The sequence below is a fragment of the Melanerpes formicivorus genome, unplaced genomic scaffold, assembly GCF_026170545.1.
Source record: "Melanerpes formicivorus ecotype bairdi unplaced genomic scaffold, bMelFor1.0.p_v2 SCAF_234, whole genome shotgun sequence".
NCBI lineage: Eukaryota > Metazoa > Chordata > Aves > Piciformes > Picidae > Melanerpes > Melanerpes formicivorus.
Window position 1 is genome coordinate 214,045 of NW_027142586.1, and position 13,908 is coordinate 227,952.

Here is a 13,908-nt window from a genome sequence, read left to right on the forward strand (position 1 = left end):
ACTGTTCCTGATGCAGGCCAGGATGCCATTGGCTCTCCTGGCTGCCTGGGCACACTGCAGGCTCATGTTCAGCCTACCATCAACCAGCACCCCCAGGTCCCTCTCTGCCTGGCTGCTCTCAGCCACTCTGACCCTAGCCTGTAGTACTGCATGGGGTTGTTGTGGCCAATGTGCAGAACCTGGCACTTGGATGTGTTCGACCTCCTGCCCTTGGACTCTGCCCATCTGTCCAGCCTGTTGAGGTCTCTCTGCAAGCTGGACAGATGGGCAGAGTCCAACGGCAATGGCATGAGATTTGAATGAAACAGCCTCTTCAAAATCTTCTCCTGGGAAGCTCTTACCCCACCCAAAGCCCTCAGAGAAGTGGAAACCACCCAGGAGGTTCAAGAACTGAACTTCTGGAGCCCACCTGAGATCCTGGCGGAAAGCGTGCTCAGTGTCAAACTGGCTGAGGAAGAGGCAGTGGATGGTGTCTGGGAGGTTGAGGGTCTTCTTCAGAACTTCTAGGTCCTTTTGGTTGAGCAGCCTGGCATGGGTGGAGACCTGCAGTAGAAAGGAGACCTCAAAACTGGTTGTCCTGGTGCCTCAAATGGGTGAGATTTTGCAGGGCATCTCCACTGAAGCTTGGGACTCATCTCCAGGCAGCCAGAAAGTGACTTGAGGAGCTCAGTTTGAGCCAGAGCTGAGCAGACCTCTGGAGGAAGGTCAGAGTCTACCCCAGCTTCAGATGACCACAAAGGAAAAGGTGGTGGACATGAGCCCATCATTAATTGTTGGTTGCTTATCTGGCCAGGTTGGATTGATGGGTGAGATCAATGGGATGAGTCACCAAGGCCAAGCGCTGGTCCTGCAAGCCCATGAGGGCTCCAGGTTTTGGGCAGAGTGCCTGGAAACTGCCTGCTGGAAAAGGACCTTGGGGCAATTTTAGGCTGTGCCTAGGAAATTTTCTACAAATCTTGAACAGAAAGTAGTAGAATGTAAATAAATTCCCATTGGCTGTGAAGGGAAAACAATGATGAGGTCCAAACAGTCTCTGGCTTGGAGCTGAGCATAAAGTGAGTTGCATGCACCGAGCTCTGTGCTTTGTTTCCTTCGCTCAGGCAGGGACTGCCTGCTGCTTCTGCTGCCCTGATGGCCTTGGAGGCGTTCCTGTCTTGTGGCTAAGTACTAACCAGCGACTCTCTGCTTCTCTCCTTTCTTCTCTTATCCCATGTACAGGGGTGTAGTGGTTTGAGCCTTAACTGGGAATTAAGAGCTCAGATGGGGGCGAAGCTGAGAATCTCTCCCCTGCTCCCCCCTCCTCCCTCCCAACAGAGAGGAAAAAGAAAAGAAAGGGAAGGAGCAAATCCACCAAGCAATAATTTGGAGTCAGCTTGGAAGTAGAGAGGTAAAGAGTTTTCTTTAAACAATATATACATATATATAACAGGTAAGGTTCACAAGGGCAAGGAACAAGGATGGATGGGAGGGGAAAAAAATGAACAAGAATACAAAACCAGTCTCTCTCTCTGAAGAGGCACAGAGGCAGGATGGAGAAGGATCAGGCCCGACCACGTGGCAGAGGAGCAGGAAGGCAGCTGCAGTAGCTCTCGCCCAGGAAAGGCAGGAGTCAAAAAGGAGAACTAATGGCTGCAATGTCCTCCCTTTTATACCCTAGCTGGGCAGGGAGGGGGAAGTGGAACAGACTCAGTTTCCCAGGGGTAAAATGCCCTGTAGGGAGGGAAAAGCGCTCGCAAGCCCTCCACCCTGTTTACAGGATGGGCGTTAACCCACCATAAGAGGGAGGTGGGGGGGAGGCAGAAGCTATTGATAACCCCCTGGTTTTGCCCAGGGGGGTTCTTGTGTTGCTTATAAATTGTAAATATATCTCAATATTGTATATTTTGTACATATTCTTTGCATTCCATATTTTAGATTGTAGTTTTGCTTGTAACTACAGCTTCATTTGCTTTCCAACTGAGCTGGTCTGGCAATTTTACGTTGGGGGGAAAATTCAACCCACCACAGACCTGGAGATGGTGGTCAATAGTAGCTGGAGATGAGCCAGCATGTAACCATACAATCATAGAACCAATAAGATTGGAAAACACCTCAGAGATCAGCAAGTCCACCCTGTCACCCAGAGTTCATGACTAACTAAACCATGGCTTCAAATGCCACATCCAATCCCCTCTTGAACACCTCCAGGGACAGTGACTCCACCACCTCCCTGGGCAGCACATTCCAATGGCAAATGACTGTGAAGAACTTTCTCCTCACCTCCAGCCTAAACTTCCCCTGGCACAGCTTGAGACTGTGTCCTCTTGTTCTGGTGCTGGCTGCCTGGGAGAAGAGACCAACCCCCACCTGGCCACAACCTCCCTTCATGTAGCTGTGGACAGCAAGAAGGTCTGCCCTGAGCCTCCTCTTCTCCAGGCTAAGCAACCCCAGCTCCCTCAGCCTCTCCTCACAGGGCTGTGCTCCAGACCCCTCCCCAGCCTTGTTGCCCGTCTCTGGACACATTCAAGAGTCTCAATGTCCTTCTCAATGTGAGGAGCCCAGAACTTGACACAGGACTCAAGGTGTGGCCTAACCAGGGCTGAGCACAGGGCAGAATGACTTCCTTGCTCCTGCTGGCCACACTGTTCCTGATCCAGGCCAAGATGCCATTGGCCTTCTTGGCCACGTGGGCACACTGCTGGCTCATGTTCGGCCTACTATCAACCAATATCCCCAGGTCCCTTTCTGCCTGGCTGCTCTCAGCCACTCTGACCCCAGCCTGTAGCACTACCTGGGGTTGGTGTGGCCAAAGTGCAGCCCCTGGCACTTAGACATGTTGAATCTCCTGCCCTTGGACTCTGCCCATCTGTCTAGCCTGGCAAGGTCTCTCTGCAGATCTCTCCTACCCTCTAACAGCTCAACTCCTGCCCCCAGCTTGGTGCCATCTGCAAACTTACTGATGATGGACTCAATGCCCTCATCCAGATCATCAATAAAGATATTGATCAGGCTGGGGCCCAGCACTGATCCCTGGGGGACACCACTAGTGCCTGGCTGCCAGCTGGCTGTGGCACCATTCATCACCACTCTCTGGGCTCAGCCTCCAGCCAGTTCCTAACCCAGCTCAGAGTGCTGCTGCCCAAGCTGGAGCTGACAGCTTGGCCAGGAGTTTGCTGTGGGGGATGGTGTCAAAGGCCTTGCTGGAGTCCAGGCAGACTGCATCCATAGCCTGCCCCACATCCACCAGGCAGTCACCTGATCATAGAAGGAGATCAGGTTGGTCAGGCAGGACCTGCCCTTCCTGAATCCATGCTGGCTGGGCCCAATCCCTTGGCCATCATGCAGGTGTGCAGATGCCTGCCTGGCACTGAGGTCAGGCTGACAGGCCTGGAGTTTGCAGGCTCCTCCATCCAGCCCTTCTTGTGCATGGGCACCACGTTGGCAGCTTCCAGTCATCTGGGACCTCTCCAGTGAGCCAAGACTGGTGGTAAATGATGGAGAGTGGCTTGGCAGCTCATCTGCCAGCTCTCTCAGCACCCTAGGATGGATCCCATCTGGTCCCATGGACTTGTAAGGATCCAAGTGGCTCAGCAAGTCCCTAACTACTTCCTCATGGATTGCAGGGGCACTGTACTGCTCCCTGACCCCATCTACCAGTTCAGGAGGCCAGTCATCCTGGAGTCCTCCTGCCTTGCTGCTGAAAATGGAGGCAAAGAAGGTATTTAGTACCTCAGCCTTTTCCTCATCTTCAGTTACAACATTCCCCTCCATGTCTAATAGAGTGGAGGTTCTTCTTGCCCTCTTTTTACCATTAATATAGTTATAAAAATTCTTTTCATTGTCCTCAACAGCATTGTTCACCTTCAGTTCTAACTGGGCTTTTGCCTCTCTAATTTTTCTCCTACATGATCTAACAACATCCTTAAGCATAAGAGTTGCCTCCCCGCTTTCCAAAGGTGATTCAGCCTCTTTTTTTCCCTAATTCCTTCAAGTGCTGCTTGCTCATCCAGGCCCAGAGCCTCCCCTCGGCTCATCTCGTGGCACATTGGGACAGCTGTTCCTGTGTCTTCAGGAGTTCCTGCTTGAAGTAGGTCCACCTGTCCTGGACCCCTTTGTTCTCGAGGGCTGCTACCCAGGGGACTCTCTGGATTAGCTGCTTAAATAAGCTGAAGTCTGCCCTCTGGAAGTCCAAGGTCAGGGTTCTGCTATTGCTCCTCCTTATTTCCCTGCATAGTGAAAACTCCACTGTCTCATGGGTGCTGCACCCTAGACAGCCTCCTACCATCACATCTCCCACCAGCCCTTCTCTACTTGAGAGCAGCAGGTCAAGCAGGTAGGCTCACTTAACAGCTGCATCAGGAAGCTGTTCTCCATATGCTCTAAGAATCTTCTGGACTGCCTCCTCTCTGCTGAGTTAAGTTACCAGTGGATGTCTGGCAGGTTAAAGTTGCCCACAAGGACAAGGTGGCCACCAGCACTGTGACTTGTATCAGCAATGGTGTGGCCAGCAGAACCAGGGCAGCAATTACCCCCCTATAGTGGGCACTGGTGAGGACCTTGAGTCCTGGGTTCAGTTTTGGGTTACTCACCCAAAACTGGTGAAGCAGCAGGAGAAGGAGAAGAAGGAAAAGGAGAAGGAGGAGAAGGAGGAAGAAGGAGAAGGACAAGATAAGAACATGAAAAACAAGAACAAAGAGAAGGTTCTAGAGAGCTTGTGAGAAGTAGGTGAGGGACCTGGGGTTGTTCAGCCTGGAGAAAAGGAGGCTGAGGGAAGACCTCATCACTTTAGACAACTCCCTGAAAGGAGGCTGGACCAAGGTGGGGGGGTCAAAGTCTTCTCCCAAAGAATAATGACAGGGCAAGAGGCAATGATCTCAAGTTACACCAGGAGAGGTTTAGTTTGGATATGACACCCAGAGGGTTGTCAAGCCCAGGCTGCCCAGGGCAAAGGCAGAGTCCCTCTCCCTGGGGGGGTTTCAAAGCAGTGTAGATGTGGTGCTGAGGGACATGGTCTGGTGGTGAGCTGGCAGTGCTGGGTCAATGGTTGGACTTGATGACCTTGAAGGTCTCTTCCAACCAAACTGATTCTGTGAGGTAGAGGGAGGATGTTAACCCATCACTGTCCTGCCTTAACCAAGACCATGGGGCCACCACGCTTGCAAACAGCACCCCTGGGTGCTCCACAGCCAAGTACCAGTACCTGCAGGCACGTCCCGGTGGTAGTGTTCTCCTTGTTGTGTTGCTGGTTCATTGCCTCCCGTAGGAGGCTGGCCAGGCTGTTGTGCTTCTGCTTGAAGAAGTAGAGGTCCTGGATCTCCTCAGTGTTCTCCAGAGCAGAGTACCTCAGGCGCAGGATGGAGTCAGGAGTGGCACAGGCCACCAATTTGCTTCTGGCAGTGGACAGGACCATGTCTCCACCGCACTCATAGACCACAGAGCAGATGTTCTGGGAGCACTCCAGCACGATGGCAGCCGAGGTGTCATCACTGAAGCCAATGAAGACGTCGTGTTCCTTGGGGACCGGAGCACGGGACTGAGTCACCAACACGTCAGGCTTCTCCATATGGACAAACGACCCAGCCCATTCCTCCAGGTCCCTCTTCAGGTCTTGCTGCTGCCAGCTGAGGATGGTGTTCATGTCCAAGCAATGCTTCTCCAGCCTGCTCAGCAGTGGGGTAGGGAACTGGCTGTAGACCACCTTCTTCTCCTCGATGACGATCAACCGGAACTCCTCCTTCACGCGACTCTTGACCCGATGGGTCCCAAGGCCAAGGTCAACATAGTAATTGTCCCCCAGGCTGACAAAGCATTGGTTGAGGGCATCGTAGAGGCTCTCATACAGGTTCTGGATGTTGAGGAGGACAACAGGTCGGCCGATTTCCATGCAGATCTTCACCCGGTTGACAGAGCGGCACACCTGGGAATAATCCTGATCCCGTGGGAAGCCAGAACCAAAGATGATGTCACAGTTGCCAAGATCGATGAGCCTCATCATCTGGATGATCTGGAAGGCAGCGTTGTTGGTGGTCAGCAGCAGCAGGTACCTGGACATGAAGCCTGGCTGCTGTGTCCCCAGGTTCTCCTGCAGCAGACGGATGCAGCTGGTTCTCGCCACGTTGGTGAGACGAATGTCACTGATGCAGCCCTGGAAGATCTCCAGAGGGTCGATGTCTCCTGAACCTCCAAAGTTTCTCTGGATGGCCTTGACCAGAAGCTCCTCTTGGGTGCTGCGTTTCATGTCCCGCATGTAGGACACGACAATTTTGATCAAGCTGTAGAAGTCCCGAAGCCCAAAGAACTCCGTCTTCTGCCTGGCCAGGACGTTGCAGTAGAAGCTGGCCAGGATGGGGAACAAATACTCGATTCTGTGCAGGTGAGGTTGGTCAGCACAGATGCCCTTGGCTGTCTTCACCAGCTCTTCTCTGCTGGGTTCATTCCTGAAGACCAGGAGACCCCGGTTCATTTTGGCAGGGTCCAAGGCCCAGTTGGAGATGCCCACAAAGCCAACTTTCTTGTAAGCCTCTGGCTTCTCATCATCAACACATCCGTCCTCCAGAAGAGGGTGGAGAGTCTTCAAGGGCATGTCAGGCGAGTCTTCAGCCAGACCAATCTCATCCAGAAGGACCACAGACACAAACTCATCCAGGTTCCTGCCCTTCTGGAACTGAGCGCATTGCCGGAAGGTGGAGATGATGCCTTCAGGTTTGGAATAGGGGCTGCACTGGAAGGAGACCAGCTGGACCACTTTGCATCTTTTAAACAAGGGGCTTCTAGCTGATGACATCCCCCCCATGGCATCGACGGCAATGGTTTTGGAGAGAGACTTGGAGCTGCCTGGCTTCCCAACCAGGAAGAGTGGAACCCGGAGGTCCATGCAGACAACCATCATGAAGACGTTCTCCCGCAGAGCGCTGTTGCAGGCGGTGGCCTTCGGGATGGACAAGTTATCAAGGAAGACCTCTTGGCACAACTCAATCTCTTGCTGTAGCCAAGCCGCAGAGACCGGGAAGCATTTGGCCACCTCCTCCAGGTACTGCTGCCGGCTCTCCAAAGACACGTAATAGCAGGTCCCCACGGAGAGGACCAAAGCCCTTTGTGCAGGGTCTAAGGTTGGTTGATTTTCCCCCTCGCTGTGCCTCTTCCGATCCATCTGCTGGAAGAGCAGGTCCCGCAAGCCATAGAACCAGAGCATGATCTTCATGCAGCGGTCGATGTCTCGAAGGCTGGCAACCCTGCACTCGTCCTTCCTCTCTCTCAGGAACTTCTGGGAGGTTGAAATGACACTGGTGAAGACCTCCAAATTTCCAGCCAGGATCTCCTTCCCCACGGCGGACCTCACGATCTCCCTGATGTACAGGTTTTGAGTCTTCTCGTTCAGTTCCCCAAAGTCCCAGACCAGGGGGACCAAGCTGGGGGGGAGGGGTTGCACCCGATAGACCAACTGCCTCAGAGGGATGTACCCCAGCTTCTCCGGGGTGTCTTCACTCCGGACTCTGTAGCCCAAACCAGCTTTCTCCAGTTTCTCAATGGTTTCCTGACTGTGTCTTTTGTAGGGGTTGCAAGCGGCCACCACTTTCAAGCAGCTGGTGGTGATCTGCTCTCCGTTGACGCTGCGGTCACACAGGACTTCCTTGATGGCAAAGATGGCTTCCGAGGTGTTGGCTTCATCAAAGAAGAGCACAGTGTCCACGTTGTGCTTTGTCCTGTTGTCATGTGCCAGCTTCATGGCCTGCCTGACCTTCTCCTGGATGGTCTTGGAGGTGGTGCCACCGTGAACACGCACCACTAGCATGTTCTGAACCTCCTTGCCTGCCTTTTGCAGGTTGCACAGGAACTCCACCAGCTTTGTCTTGCCGCAGCCTGTTTCACCCATGATGATGACAGGGATGCCACACTGGAATCGCAGGTAGATGGCCAACATCTTCATGGTGTTGTCCAAAGTCAGCTGGTAGGAAGGATCTGGATCATTCTGGCATTCCACGCCAAAGACCCTGCAGAGGGTCTCCAGCTGCTCCTTTCGAGATAAGGTCTCAAATTTCCTATTGAAAGGAACCTTCTGGAGGACCAAGTTCCTGTGCAAACTTGGGCTCATCACCTTGGTCTCCAGAACAGCCTGGGAGTAAGCATCAATGGCATCAAAGTTCTGGTTGATGTGGAACCCTAAGAACTCCATGGAATGACCTCCAGCATGGAAGACGATGTAAGGATGAGAATCCTGCTCCCACTTGCGTCTCAGCTGGTACCCGCTCAGGACATTGTCTACCACCCTGCTCTGCTGCCTCGGCACACTCTCGTCAGACATGTTGAGGGAAGGCATGGCAAAGTCCTTGGACATGGCAACCATGAACTTGACGACGAAGGATTTGAAGCCACGCAGCTCTTGTAGGACCAGCTCGCTGCAGAAGACTGATTCCTCACACTTCATTAGCTGGAAGTTCAAGAAGTGGCTGAAGTTGCTGAGCTCGGTCCAGGAGGGGTCACTTCTCCCACAGAATTTCATCAAGCACCCCAAGCATTCCTTGTCTGTCCCTTGGACACTTCCAGAGACAAATGTGAAGTGGTCAAGGTCTCCCTTCTCTTTGTATCTTCTCAGGTATTGGTAGGACCTTTGGAAGGCTTCACTCTTGAGCTTATTGCAGTCAAAATATTCCTCCCTCAGTTCCTCAGAAGGGACAGAGCTGGGACGTCCCAGTGTGGTGAGAACCCGCAGTGGTGATACACATTCCACAGTGGGAAAAAGATCCAGGAATTTCTCTTCCATTTCAATGGACATCTACAAGCAAGAGGACACAAGTCATCACCAGGACCCCCAGGACCATTCCCCAACCTCCCACATTCACCCACATCTCCAAACTCCCTTCTTTGTCTCTCCTCCTGGTCACAAATGTTTGGTCAGTCTGGGGAGAAAAAAAACGGTGGAAACATCATAATTTCTCCAAGAATATTCTTGAAAGCAGGAATCTCTGTCTTGGCCAACATCCTGTCTTGACTTGGGTGATCTTATTGTCTCAAACACCTTCTCCTGCTCCACTAAATAATTTTGGAGATGTAAGGACCTAATCCAAGTCAATAGTCAAGGTATGGTGAGGAACTACAGATGGATGATCATCCACTAATGAATCTGGGGGTTCATTTCCCACCTTGAGTGATGCCAAAGCATGGCTCAGGTGCAAACTGGCCTTCAAGATGTATGTCAGGTGGAAGCTACAGCAAAACTGGGATGACAAAGTTTCCTTTTCCCACCAAAACTCTTGAGTAGAGGCCCCTGAGCTCTTGACAGAGGCATGCTTGACCTCCTTGCTTCTACCTAGGTAAGGCATTGTCCCACTAGAGAGGGAAGACTCTAAACCCTCCAGTGTTATGGTGGAGACCTCAGAGTGTAGCTGCTTGATTCATGCTCAACCTTGAGGGTTCCTGCAGACCCCATCAAAGTACCTCCTGCTTCTTTGTGCTGCTGACACCACTCCCTCTTGCCAGGTACTCAATCAAGTAGAGGTGAGAAGGTTGACACTTCCAGACGATGCCATCAGGCCTCTGGATGTGTCGCAGGATGCAGAGGTCAACCAGAAGCCGGTAGAGACCCTTTGATACCTGCCAGAGTGGAAGAAAGCAACCCAAAGCCACCCACATGAAAATGGATTCAAGGTCCACCAAACTACACTCATTGCTCTGACTGGGTTGGACTTGAGGTTCCACCTCCTTCTTGCCCCTACTCTGTGGTCACCTCTGTTCCAACACCGCTAGTCCACTTGAAGCACTCACCACTGGAGACACGTCAATATGGAAGATGCTGGGCTGAGATTCAGTGGTGGATTCCCTGATGGAGAAGAGCTCCTCCACCAGGAACTGGTAATCGATGTCTGACTCCATCAGCCTAATGGTCTTGTGAAGCGGTAGCGTGCCACCCAACTTGGCATGGACCTTCTTGATGGTGGACTCCACAAAGAGAGACTTCCCTGAGGGAGGGAAAACATGATCATGAGTCTACCCTGAAGCATGAGCCAGCAAGGTGTCCTCATGGCCAAGAAAGCAAATGGTCTCCTGGAGGGCATAAAGAAGAGTGTGGGCAGCAGGTCAGGCCCAGGGAGGTTCTTCTGCCCCTCTGCCCTGCCCTGGTGAGGACACAGCTGGAGGCCTGGGACCAGTTCTGGGCTTCTCAGTTCAAGAGGGACAAGGAGCTGCTGGGGAAGGTCTCTGAAGATGATGAGGGGACTAGAGCATCTCTCGGGATGCTGGTAGGGATGAGGCTGGAGAAGAGCAGCCTGAGAGGGACCTTCTCAATGCCCAGCAACATCTAAACATTCATGAATGGGGCCAGACTCTTCTCAGTGGTGGCCAGGGACAGGACAAAGGGCAACTGGCACAAACTGGAACCCAAGAGGTTCTGTAAGGAGAAACTTCTGGGCTTTGATGAGCCCAGAGGTCTCCTTCTCTGGAGAGATTCTAAAACCACCTGGATGTGATCCTGGACCCTGCTGGAGCTGGGTTAGACTGGATGATCTCCAGAGGTCCCTTCCAACCCACCAGGTTGGGATTTAGTAATTCTACACTTGGATGCAACCCAAACCACGGACATCTCTCTCCAAGGTGTCCTACCTTGCCTTCTTGCTCTGAGGTCCTACTCAGAACACTCCTCTCCAAACACTCACCCATCCCTGCTCGCTCTGAGAAGACAAACTTGATGTTCTGCTGATGAGGTTCCTCAAAGGCTTGGGCAACAGGGGCTGTCCCACTTGGCACTTTGAGATGCATCTTCAGGTAGCTTTGGATTTCCAGCTTGTTGTAGCATGGGAAGTTCACCTTGTAGGCATCAAAGGCTGTGTTGACATAGGAGCTGTGGGCTTTGGCATTGCAGAAGATGAGGAACCTGTAGCTGGGGATGCTGGAGGATTGCACCAGGCGGAAGAAGTGGAACTCGAGTCGTTCAGAGACTTTGTAGACCAACTTGTCAGCTCCCAGCAAGCAGAAGATCTTCTGGTCTTGAGAACCTGGGGAAAGAGCTCTCCTGAGGAGCAGCTCCACCTCCTCCTCCTCCGTGTCAGGAGTGCACACCAGGACCTCATCGTAGGATGGGAGAGGAGCCGCCTCTGTGTGCCTGTAGACCGACAACATGCTGGGTAACATCTCCTCCTCCTTACACATGATGAGAAGAGGCTTCCCCTCTTCCAAGCCAACAGGCAAGCTCCTCTCCACATGGGTGCTCTCCAGAGCCACCAGCCGCTTCAAGGTCTCCCCCAAAACATCCACCCCAATGTATTTGTCAGACACCAGGCCAGAGAACTTTTTGCAGTAGGCATCCCAGAGCAGGGTGACCTTATCAGAGATGGATGGCAGGCTCTCAAAGGAGGCAGCCACCTCGTCCTGGGCCAAGGTGCTGAAGAACACCTGGCCAGCACCACTGTGCTCTGTCTTGAACTTCCGCTTCTTCTGCAGGAAGTCTTCTCTGGCCTCCTCGTACAAGGTGCTGAGCTTTTCCACCAGCTCCTGGTTGTCTCCTTGCTCGAAGGCAAACTCCATCAGCATCTGCTGTGTGATGGGTGAGTTGCCCAAGCAGCTCTGCAAGGCTGCCTTGGCCACCACCTCATCGTAGCCTGACTCAGCCAAGCCCTTGATCAGCTGGGGGAAGCGGATGATGTAATCATGCCAGGTGACCAACTCCTCCTCTCCTGCCAACGTCTCCACAGACTCCAGAGGGGTCATCAAGGCATCCTCCAGGGCTTGTCTGACATCTTCTGCTTTGATGTCGTGCTTGATGGAGGAGAGCATGATGAGGACCTGAGGCTCCACGATGCCTTTCTGGAACCTGGCCAGTTGGCTGCATAAATAGAAGAGCTGTTGAGCAGTGAAGAGATTGAGATGATAGTAGTTGTCCCTCTGAGTCTCCAGGTACTTCTTCCACTCTCTCAAGCAGTGCTCCATTGCTTTAGAGAGGCTGTCCAGCTCCTCCAGGAGGGGTTTGGTGCTCTGCACAAGGATTTCAGCAATGCCAAACTCAGTGTAGACCTTCACATGCTGCTCAGGGTTGCAGTAGATCTCAGCCTTCCAGCCACAGAAGAGGACATTGCCAACACTGAGAAGCTCCAGGTACAACTTCCCGATCGTTTTGACTTTTTCCAGTATCTGTCACAAGCGAAAGACACAAGAGGGAGGTGGATCATGTCCTGCAGCATCTTCTCAAGGTCAAACTGTCTCCAGAAAGCTCTGCAGGTGCAGGCTCCTCAGTACAGGAGACATGGACAGGCTGGGGAGGGATGATGGCAAAGCAAATGGAGCTTCATCCAGCTGTGTGGTTGGTGACAGACTCAGGGTCTAGGCTTCTGAAATCATGGACCTGCCTTAGAGAAGAAATTTGATCTACCTTTGAGAAGTTGACAAGAAGCTGGATCTAACCTTGGGAAGTTGTTTGCTGTATAGCAAGATGGATCTGCCTTTAAGAGGGTCTTTGCCAAGAAGCTGCCCAGACCTAAAGAGAGGTTTAACCTCACCAGAGGAGGGCAAGGGGCTGGAGTTTTGACCCATGGAGAAGAACCAGGAGCTGCTGGTGGTAGGTTGGGAAACATCCATGAAGTGCCCCAAGGACTTGGGACACAGCGCTCTAAAAGGGTTTGGATTGGAAGGCCACCAGTCCTCAGCAGCCAGGTCAAGAGAGGAAACATTGTGGTTGGTGCTTTCTGGAGGATGCCTGATCAAGAGGAACCTCTGGATGAAGCCTCCTGTCTTGGTGTTGAGGCTCACAGGCTCTGAACCTGCCAGAGGACTTCAATGCCACCAATGTCTACTGGAAAAGCAGCACAGCAAGATGGAAGAAGTGCAGAAGACTCCTTGAGAGAGTCCAGGATCCTTTCTTCACCCAGGTGAAGGTCTGGAGGAGAAGCATTTCTGGACCTGTTGCTCACCAACATGGATGGACTAATGAAGGAGGTCAAGATTGGTGCACCCCAGGCTGCAGAGCTCACGGCATGGTGGAACTCACCATCTTGAGGGTCACTGGCCAAGAGAAGAGGAGAGTCAGGAGCTCAGATTTTAGGAGATGGATGGAACCTCCTGGGACACTGCCCTGAGAGGTAAAGGAGCTGGATGGAGCTGGCAGATCTTTGAGGGTAGGGATAAGGTTGAGAAGGCCAAGGCGTGGCTGGGACTGGAGGAATGAAGTCCCTCTGAGTGTAGAAGACCAGGCACAAGATCCCCAGAAGAACCTGAATGGACTGAAGTTGCTGTCTACAACTGCCTGAAGGGAGGTTGTAGACAGGTGGGGGTTGGTCTCTTCTCCCAGGCAACCAGCACCAGAACAAGAGGGAAATTTAGGCTTGGAATTAGAAAGAAGTTCTTCACAGAATGTGGGATGGGCTGCCCAGGGAGGGGATGGGGTCAGCATCCCTGAGGTGTTTAGGAAAAGCCTGGATGAGGCACTTGGTGCCATGGTCTTGTTGATTAGTTAGGGTTGGGTGATTGGTTGGACTTGATGACCTTGGAGGTCTCTTCCAACCTGGTTGATTCTGTGATTCTTTAAGCCCATGAGACTTGACTCTGCTCAAATGAGGCCCCAGCTGGAGCAATGTGTCCAGTTCTGGGGTCCTCAGAACAAGAACATGAACCATGGTGGCCTCCAGCATCCTGGCTTGGATCAGCAATAGTGTGGCCAGCAAGATTAGGGCAGGAACTGTCCCCCTGTAGTGGGCACTGGTGAGGCCACACCTTGAGTCTTGGGTTCAGTTTTGGACTCCTCACTCCAAGAAGGATATTGAGAGGCTGGAGCAGGTCCAGAGATGGAAAACGAAGCTGGGGAAGGGTCTGGAGAACTTCTGAGGAGCATCTGAAGGACCTGGGGTTGTTTAGCCTGGAAGAAAGGAGGCTGAGAGGAGACCTTCTAGTGTTTTACAACACTCTGAAAGGAGGGTGGGCAGAGGTGGGGATCAAAGTCTTCTCCTA

The 13,908-nt window shown here is 52.6% G+C and overlaps 1 protein-coding gene across 1 annotated transcript in view; it reads right to left on the minus strand.

The window, feature by feature from the left end:
- The window catches only part of LOC137458238 (E3 ubiquitin-protein ligase rnf213-alpha-like), a 79,028-nt gene that overhangs the window by 44,824 nt on the left and 20,296 nt on the right, over positions 1-13,908 (minus strand). The window contains exons 25-29 of the mRNA XM_068169875.1: positions 10,629-12,099; positions 9,742-9,935; positions 9,415-9,570; positions 5,180-8,752; positions 410-543 (exon numbers count right to left, since the gene is read on the minus strand). Of these exons, the coding sequence (XP_068025976.1) occupies positions 410-543; positions 5,180-8,752; positions 9,415-9,570; positions 9,742-9,935; positions 10,629-12,099 (5,528 nt within the window). The remainder of the gene's footprint in view (positions 1-409; positions 544-5,179; positions 8,753-9,414; positions 9,571-9,741; positions 9,936-10,628; positions 12,100-13,908) is intronic.